We start from the raw sequence: 9,491 nt of genomic DNA, 5'->3' as shown, positions 1-9,491 counted from the left end.
CGCCGCAACTTTCTTTACTTGTAGGGACAAAGGGGAACTTCTCTTCTAATTCTCTCCTCTCCTAATTCTGTCCTCCTTGTTTTATTCCAATGAACAGTATACAAGCAATGCTGTCAGCCCTAATTAGTAGCCAACAACGGAGGAAAGTTGTCGCTTTGCTTCTCTGGTATATAAGCGCACAATGAACGTTCTTTGAGCTTTAAACCGCTATAATTCGCTTGGCATTTCGCCAATTAGGAACATTTTACATCCTGGCAAAATGTACTTTTAAACTTCGGGGACTGCCGACTCCAAGCTTGGATCAAAGCGCATTTTGGGCAAATTTGTAATGGAATCACAATTGTAAAATATTTCTCCGGGTCTTTCAATTAGTGCTGGGGAAGAAGATTTCTGATTCTTGATGGATGTGCCAACAAATTTGAAAATTGGTTCTACTGTACTTATTCCTTGCCTGAGAATTCAGGGACCGCCAAAACTGCCAGGCATTTCGAAATCATTAGAATGTCCCCCCACCCCAACACTGAACTTTTTTTTTTAATGTGAACTCTTAAAAAACATTTCTCACAAGGACAAAATATCTGTGTAGCGCTTCAGCGATTTGTGTGATTAATTTAATTGCATAAAACATACCTTCGTTTTAAATAGGTCACCGTGAGTCTGCTGTTTTCACAATCATCACGTTACATGGGTTTGGCAAGTGTAATTTATTCATATTTCACAGCACGAACAAAATAAAGCGGGTTGGGGAGGGAGGGAGGGAAGGAGGGAAGGAGAACTCCAATGTAAACAAGTAGAATCATCTGTGTGAAACGCAAAATAGTTTTGAATCGAAGAGTAAACTGTAACCAGTGTCCTCCACTGGAAACTGTATAAAGTAGGGGGAGGGATATGTGTGGCGAGATATCAAGTGCTTTAATATTTTTAAAGATATATTTCGTATAACAGCCCAATGGCCTCCCCTGATTTTTGGACATGTCTTCTCACCCGACTTAGAGCAAATAAGTTCGTGCAAGGGGGGGAGGAAAAATCGATTGGAAGCGACATGTCTGACATTTCACCAGCCTGGTGCTTGTCCACTGGTTTAGGTCGAAGCGTATTCGTTCGAAAAGTCAAACGCCATGTGTGCTCGGGAAGAAACGGCTCCTGTTTCACCTCCAGTGTATTGTCAAGTCACTAGTGCAGAAAATAACGGAGTTGTGCAGCATCCCCTTGCTTCGCGCCATTCTGTCCTAAACAAACCTGGTTGCATTAAAAAAAAACACACACAGCGAATAATTAGAAGGTGCAAGGAATCGACAAAGACCCCCGAAGCGTTTGTGAGAAACTTTGTATTTACCCTAGTGATGTTTACCAAATATCTCAGTAGACCAGACCAATAGTCTACATATCGAATTATAAATTAAAAATATGAGGTGGAAACAAAGGTTAGATTATTTTTAACAATCATCCAATGGCGAAGCGAGCTATCCCCCCCCCCCCCAAAAAAAAAATACAAAGAGCCAGTCACTTTAGAAGAAACTTTCAAACTCAGGAAAGCTCAGCAACATTTAGGCCTATTTCTGTCAGCACTGGAATCCATAAATATTTGCAAATATCGGCAGATTTATCATGTAAAATATCCTACTATGCATTTTGCCAGAGGTCCAAACGATGTCCCTGAATTGGGAGATTTGGGGTTACGGGTGTGGGCAGTGGGAAGTATTAACTTTCACTTACCTCACCTCTTCAGCACAGCTCTGAAGGCGGTCCTCACTTTCCCTTCTTGGTGTAGCAGGCACGTTTCGCTAATATCTGCCGATCCCGAATCAGATTTCACGTTTCTCAAAAATCCTAAAAAAAAACACACAGACGATCCGTTTTACATCACGTTTACATCCAAAGATCACATTATTCGGGAATACACACACACACTGATCTAGACAGGTAAGATGCACATTATGTGACTCTAATGAGTTAATCATGTGTTTGGCTACACTAGGACAATGTGACAAATATTGAGTAACACAGCAGTTTGAAAAAATCTGTGTGCCGCAGTGTTTAGTATGAAGCGGGTGGTTCTGCATGACTGATGTGCGATTTCCAAGTCTGTTCCCTGTTACAGTCACCAGGTAAGATGAGAAGCAAAATGTTGGGATAATTAACATCTTGTAAATAACACGATAGATAGGCTGAGGGGAAAGTGAGTGGCTGGGTGGATATGAGATTGTTACTGTGTTGCCTTTCAGCTGTCATTTTGACCATTTTAAGACACAGCTGGTGCGACAGGGGACACAGTGAATGTTCGGGTACCTTCAGTCCCTGGTGTATACTGGCAGTTGTCTAGTGCAGGGTAGGAAGCACAGTGTAGCTGGCCAGTGGCTACAAGCGTTTGCAAATTGAGTGCAGAAGTTCTCAGAATGCGAGCTGCGTGTGAGGAGTCTCGGAGAGAAATGATATCATCGACCTGGTTCACCGAGCCTTGGGTCGGCCTGACCTCCGCGCAGTACCTCACTGTCCGGGCCTGGCCACTCTGACACCCCGCCAGAGGACTGGAGGAGGCCGTGTGCGCCAGAGACCAAATCCTCGGCCTCTCCGCTGTCCCAAAGCGCTGCGGGAGACTGCTGCTCGCCACAGACATCGGCGTTCTGTCCGTTCTCGTTTCTGGGAAGTCGGACCTAAGAGTGGAATGGTTGATCGGGATGGAGAGGTTGTGCTGGTTGCTTCGAGGCGACACACTACAGTCACTTTCCTCACACTCCAACAAACTTCGCCTCGGACCGATCTCACTTGGCAACTTTTCTTGGTCGCTGCCAAGTTTCCCCAAATCATCATCTTCCAAAACGTCCAGATCACTCAGCCCCAACTCTTTGTCATCTCTGTATTCTTTCTCATCTGTGTGCACATTTCAAATGGATTAGCATTTCATTCTGTGATTTATTTGACTATTTCTAACAGTCACACTTTTGAAGTGTCCCTTTCAATTGCCAAATTTGAGAGCAAATTTGTCCAATGACCGCCCCCCCCCCCCCCCACACACACACACACATAATGTGGTAAGAGATGGCACGTGGTCTTATCAAGATTCTGATATCGAAAGGGAATCAACTTTGCTCATATACTGATGATATGTTGGTATTTTCTGTTAGATATCTGAGACCCTTCAAACTCCCCATCTTCCACCCAGTTATGCTTTTTTTCAGTTATTGAACAATATAATTACATTTACTCAAGACAATCTACGTTGTTGCAGGCAGTGCCCAATGAATACATCCCAGTGAGTTTGCAAATATGTGAGAGGTCCCCACCTTTGTGCATGCTATCTGCTCCATATTCCTCGTCCTCCTTTTTCTCGCTCCCCTCTTTCTTGTCGTCGCCTCCTTTGTTTCTGGGTGACCAGGTCATTTTGTTCTCTTTCTTCAGTCTCCGCCTGGCGTTGGCGAACCAGGTGGACACTTGGGTCAGAGTCATTTTGGTGATGATGGCCAGCATGATTTTCTCGCCTTTGGTGGGGTAAGGGTTCTTCCGGTGCTCGAACAGCCAGGTCTTCAGCGTGCTCGTGGTTTCCCGCGTCGCATTCTTGCGTCGGCTACTGCCGTTGAAGTCCATCGACCCACACCTGCAAAGACCGAGAAGATCAAGGCCAATAGTAAATCACCCCATAACTTTTGCGGGGGGGGGGGGGGGGTGGGGGGAAGGTAGCACACAGGTTGCTAGCAGGGAGGAGCTGGCCAAACCCCAAATGCATCTCACTCATCACAATAAAATAAAACAATTTCCCTTTTATTTTGAGGGGGTGGGGGTGATTTATTAGACCAGAGGACATACCTGTCATACTGGTACTGCCCCAACGAGTGATCGTACGGGTAGTAGGCAGCTGGCGGAGCGATTCCCGTGTGCAAACTCCCAGTGCCATCTTTCATATCGTACTGTTGATTCTGTAGGAGGGAGGCGTGGAGGAAGAGAACACACAAAAATAGCCAGAAGTTTTTTTAAAAAGAGTTCACACATGGGCGGATTCAGCAGATTAAAGGAACGGTGTTGAACTGAAGCTTTCTCCGTGGCCGTTACTCACCAGTGAGGAGTAGAGAGCAGGAGGGTCTGTGCTGTATGTAAGGTAGTTCCCATAGCCCTGGCTGGCTGCACTTGCATAGGGAGTGCTGCTGTACATACCCAGCGCCGCGGCAGCTGCGTTAATCTCCGTCCTGGCGTTGGCCAGCAGTCTGTTATCATAGGAAGTAGGACAGTAAATTGCAGCCTGGGCCGGCCCGGCGGAGCCCTCAGACACAGATCTGGAGCCGACTTCACAACACGCCGTGCTGGGACTGGCTGACACGAAAAACTGGACGGGGAAGAAGAACAAAAAGAGGGGGAACCGTCATTTGAGCGCAACACGGATTAGCAAATCAAACATTATTTAAGAGTAGGAGAAATGCAGAGGTGGATGGACGCAGTATTCGAAATGCCTTGAACCCAAATACATTGAAAGTAGACGACCAAAGCAGCAGAAAGTGGGATGCCAAGTGGGGAAAGAGTTTACGTGACACCGTTATGCGGTGGAATTATAGAAATAAGACCGTGTAAATAATTAAGGGAACAGGGCAGAAGAACGTCAATGTGGAATGCCTTGTGATGCATGCTTAAGAGGAAGATAAAAGTATTGAAAGGCAGAATCACGTGCAGGAAAATATGGAAAATGCAATAAGAAATAAGAAATAATGATTGTGCGAATAATGATGAAAGAATACGGTCTGGAAATTTGGATTGGTGATGGGGGAAGGAGTAGAAAGCAATAAACTGCATTCAAACTCACAAGAAATCGCGAGCAGTGGGAGGAAACTATGTCATCAGTACAGTGCAGGGCAAATGAATACTGTTCCAAGATGGTTAGGGAGGCTAATGCAGAAACAATCTTACACAGTACAGACATTGTGGGACATGTTGTAGGTGTGAGATTGAAGTGAAGAACTTAATAATAATGAGTGACGGTGTTTTGCAGAACATTTTTGCCAAGTGCATACTGAACAATAGGAGCACCAAATGAATAATCAAATGTGAAAATTGCGACTGGGATAAAGTTGCGGGGGCGGGGGGAGCGGAAGGGGATTGGTATAAGGTATTGTAAAGTGAACGTGAAACAGCCCCCCCCCCACCCACCTCCCAAAAAAATAATACTAACGAGCGATAGAATACAGGACAAGTCAAGGGTTGCAGGTTCAACGACTGCCCTTGGCTTCTCACTCTTACCTGTGAAGTGGCGTTGTAGGGGTATCCGAACTGGGGGAACGACATCCCCGCGCGTTTTGCGACCACAGGAAATATTTCTTTGATTGATTGCGACCAGGAAAAAAAAGACCCTAATTCTAAATGCGCCTTCTTGCAGAGAAATTTACAGGCATGGCCTGTAGCATAATAATAAATGATTCCACTTAGAAGTGGGCAGGTGGGCAGGCGCCGTCAGCTGGCACTTCAGAGCTTACCGGTGTTCATCTCAAGGCATCATTATCGATTATAGTTAGGGTTAAAAAAAAGGACACAACGGAAGTGCTGCCAGATCGAGAGGCTGCTGCTGGTAGAATTTGCCTCTCTCTTCGGCATTTCATCGCTGGGAAGAGTCTCAAAGTGACGTCACATTAATCCCGAGCCGACAGGACAGAAAGGATATCACAGTGTCTTTGCCAATCATATTTAACATTTAATATTCTTAGGATGCATTCTACACTTGTTCTAATGTTTGCTTCCTGATGTTCACCTGTCTGCCCCTCAAGCACTCTGGGAGCCTTCGTTGTCACTTTACAAGCTCCCCTCCAAACAAATATGTATGTGTAAGATGCACAGAAATGTAAAGGTCACAGCGACAACAATGTCGAGGAACCCTCGGCTAATGAAAAGCTGGTTCATCGCCTCCGAAGGTTCAGGTACTGGAAATGCCCTCCTCGAGTCTCTAACCCAACGCACAGGGGATCAGTACATCTGAACATCTCTCACTAAAACTTCATTGCAATGGAACTAGTTAAAACATCTCTTCTGTGCAACATCACATCTTCACATGTCGTCACTTTCAATGTCATTTCAGCACTCAGTTTCTAATCACCCCAGTCTCTTATTGTTTTGAGACAATCAAATTCGCAGTGGGAGGACGGGGTGTCACCATCTTTCTGAAGCAATATTACTCCCCTGAAAAAAAAATCTTACTTAGTATTAGTTTGAATCGGGATGAATATATACAGTCCGACAGATGTATTGCAGACTGTGGACTGCAGGCCCAACTCCTAATTTGGACCAGGGCAGCAGATACCTGGGAACCCATCGCATGGAGGTTCTCCACCAAGCCACTCACCACCCTGACTTGGAAACATATCGGCCGTTCCTTCACTGTCACTGGGTCAAAATCCTGAAAATCCCTCCCTAACAGCACTAGGGGTGTACCTACGCTTCAGGGACTACAGCTGTTCCAGAAGTCAGTCACCGCCACCTTATCAAGGTCAACTTGGGACGGGGCAACAAATGCTGCTCTAACCAGCGACAACCACGTCCCGTAAATGGATTTTTAAAATGATAATGGGTTCATTTGGTGACAGACCACGGCACGTCTTTCTGTCCCCTTCCCGGCGAATTGGGGGGACAAATTTCGAAAGACGTCAAACTGAATGAAAATCAGAGCGGAGATGCAGTAAATTAAAGTGCAAGTTGACACAGAACAGGCGAGGAGGTGTGCAGTTACCCAGGAGGCGAGTGTTTAACCTCTTTCAGCAGTTAATAATCAGGAGGGTTTTTTTTTTTTGGGGGGGGGGGGTTCCTCCAGGGACTCCTTCCCTCTCAAACCGTCCGATCCATGGCCAAAGGGCCAGTCACTAATTAATGACGATGATGTATCCATTTTTCTCTATTAGAGCCAGAATGGTCCCCAAAGAAATGAATATATGGCTTTGACCGGTCAATGGTGGGTGATTGATGGCTGCCTTGAGACTAGCGTGCCCATTACGAGCAATGCGTAATTGCATCAATTAACAAATGGAAATTGGGGACTTGTTTAACCAACGACTTACAGCGGTGGTAGAGAAAAAAACAGCCTTTCGGCTCCCAGCCACCAAAGTTTTTTCGCTCGTCACTCGGAGCTATCTGTTCTGCTCTAATTATGGCCGGCGAGAATAACGACTTGGGGAAAAAATGTTTCAATTAATGAAAGTGCTGTAGGCTTTTACGTGAGGTGTAAGGTCGCCTGGATATCCATCATCTTCAAACTTTTACATCGACTTGCGACCCTGAAAACGCGCACATTTCGGGGACCATTTCGTTTGGAACGAACAATAGGCTCCGGCCCATATTGCAAGCGGCATCGGTGGCCCCTCCTCTCCCCAGTTTCTTTGCTCTTTCAGCTGTTTATCTGCCAAATGCTATTTTCTGAGGCCCGGAACTGCTGAGGATTATTTTCTTTGCGGGGGTCGGAGGGAGGGAGGGAGGGAGGGAGGGGGGGGGGGGGGGCTGTCAGTGATTAACGGGTTAAATCTCCCCTCTTTGCCAACCCCAGGTTTTAACACAAACCGATATCTACCTGCACCGACTGCCTGTTTTAATCCACTTCATTCCTCCAGTTTAATCCACCTAAAATACCATGTTATTGATGATTAAACTCCGTTGTAAAACTTTCACCAGCGAAATGGGACACTTCTGCAGTCAACACGCCACAGCTATTTATTTCTAAGCAGAGTTAAGGGGGTAAATAAGTCACTGGCGCCTGGACGGTGCGAGTTATTTGTTATTATGCCCGTGCCGAGGTGCTGTTCAATCCGTTCAATGCGCCTTATCGCTCGGCGGGCCGCGCTGGTGAAGTGTTGTCCCCCCTCCCCCGTGTTTCCTTATTATTAACAGCCCCTGTGGAGCGCCACCCGCAGTAATTACCAGCTTCCTCTAACAGTGGCGCAAGCGAGCTACTGCACAACAATACGGTGGCCAAATGTCTGATCCGATCAAAGAGCAGGGGGTGGGAGCTCCAGCACCGCTCTTCCCGGGGGTTTAAAAGTAGATCAAGCTCCAATTAATTGCCCTCCAAATATCACAACGACCGCTTCGGTTCTTTACCGAGTGCATTGTAATAAATTAGCTTGGCAAGGAATATTTGCAATTTACGGTGGTTTCTACACCGTTAAACAAATCACCCCTTTGAAGCTATTTATTGGGTGTTCCCCAAATGGATCAGGTCAACAACAGCAACGACTTGCACTTGCCTAGCGCCCTCAGTGTAAGAAAAAGCCCCAATATCTCAAATAAAGGTAATCAGATAGCATCTGACACCAAACCCAAAGGGGGAAATACCAGGATCGGTGACCCAGGAGGTCAGGGAGTTTGGAGCTCAGTCTGCAAGGAGGAGAAAGAAGTGCGGAGGCGGAGCGAACAGTTTCCAGGGATCAGTGAAGCTGTACATCGTAAACATCTGGAAATAAACAGGAGTGTTTTTGGTCTGGTTCCACATACGCCCACACACGAATGGCCATCGGAGGATTCTAATATTCAAAAGAAAAAAATATCCCCTTCTGTCAGAAAGGGCGAAAGTCCCAAGGAAGCCGAAGGGAAGAGGTGCTGATTGGTGCTGTCAGAACACAGCCACATTGATGTTCAACGCGAACCGACGCTAAAACTAGGATAGTTTGTTTGAACTTGTCCTTAAATCAAAAGTAGGATTAGCAAAACCCATTAGACCAAGCAGATGCAGTTGTTGATGTAAATAAAGGCAAAATGCTACGGGTGCTGGAAAACTGAAATAAAAACAAATTGCTTGCAAAACGCAGCAGGTCTGGCAGCATGTGTGGAGGGAGGAACCATAACTTTCAAAATAATGCACGTTCCATTTTCTCTTCACATTTGCGGCGCATATCAACAACAATCACATCATGAATAATTTTGTTTACAGATTGCGTTGCTCAATTCAGGAAAACAAATCGTTACTGAATCGAATGAACCTTACCATTTGCTTTGCGGCAGTGTTTAAAACAATTCTGGCCAGAGGCACAATGGGGGCGAATACACAACGGCTGGTGTGTTATTAGTTAATAAGTAACTGAGATGTCACGCACATTACCTGAAGGTGTGGTCCATGCTCATGTCACTCTCAGATGCTGCACATCTTGGAGAGAGCGCTTGAATGCACAAGTGCAACATGGAGAGGCTTTGCATAATTTATGTTGACCAGTTGCGGGAGTGAGTATAAATGTTTCAAAAGGGAAATGAATGTCCCTTTTTTTAATAACTCCACTTCGAATTTCCGGCACATTGCGACCTGTCCACCGATCGTGTCAGCTGACTTAATCGATGATCTGAATCACTCGTACTTCCTGGAGAAGAAGTCTGAGAAAGCAGACGCGCCTCCCCATACCTGCGAGGTGTCATGTTGCTCAATGTCCGTTTCTGTGTGACAAACCAATTGGAATCACAAGGGCGCCGAGCACTTGGAGTCGCAGTGACAAAGAGCGCCAGCAAGAATGTCCAATGAACACGTTTGCCCGATTATAATCATT

General features: G+C 45.9%; 1 protein-coding gene across 5 annotated transcripts; it reads right to left on the bottom strand.

Annotated features, from left to right (window-relative positions):
- Positions 1–268: 268 nt before the first annotated feature.
- irx6a (iroquois homeobox 6a) lies at positions 269–6,004 on the bottom strand. Of its 5 annotated transcripts, none has more exons than XR_011949492.1 (7): positions 5,224–5,996; positions 4,052–4,318; positions 3,805–3,914; positions 3,285–3,595; positions 2,487–2,871; positions 1,722–1,830; positions 570–1,239 (listed from the first exon to the last, which is right to left on the bottom strand). XR_011949492.1 is itself a non-coding variant. In XM_072518270.1 (7 exons), exons 1-7 carry the CDS (start codon positions 5,266–5,268, stop codon positions 1,230–1,232), a joined length of 1,434 nt encoding a protein of 477 aa, XP_072374371.1. In that variant the 5' UTR covers positions 5,269–5,995; the 3' UTR covers positions 574–1,229. The 5 variants fall into 5 exon arrangements, 3 of the variants coding, with proteins under 3 accessions (XP_072374373.1, XP_072374371.1, XP_072374372.1); XR_011949490.1 differs by having other exon boundaries at positions 574–1,239; positions 1,717–1,830; positions 5,224–5,995; XM_072518270.1 differs by having other exon boundaries at positions 574–1,239; positions 2,290–2,871; positions 5,224–5,995.
- Between the last annotated feature and the right edge of the window lie 3,487 nt (positions 6,005–9,491).

This window comes from Scyliorhinus torazame, chromosome 10 (genome assembly GCF_047496885.1).
Source record: "Scyliorhinus torazame isolate Kashiwa2021f chromosome 10, sScyTor2.1, whole genome shotgun sequence".
NCBI classification, from domain to species: domain Eukaryota; kingdom Metazoa; phylum Chordata; class Chondrichthyes; order Carcharhiniformes; family Scyliorhinidae; genus Scyliorhinus; species Scyliorhinus torazame.
This window is presented reverse-complemented; position numbering and strand designations above follow the sequence as displayed.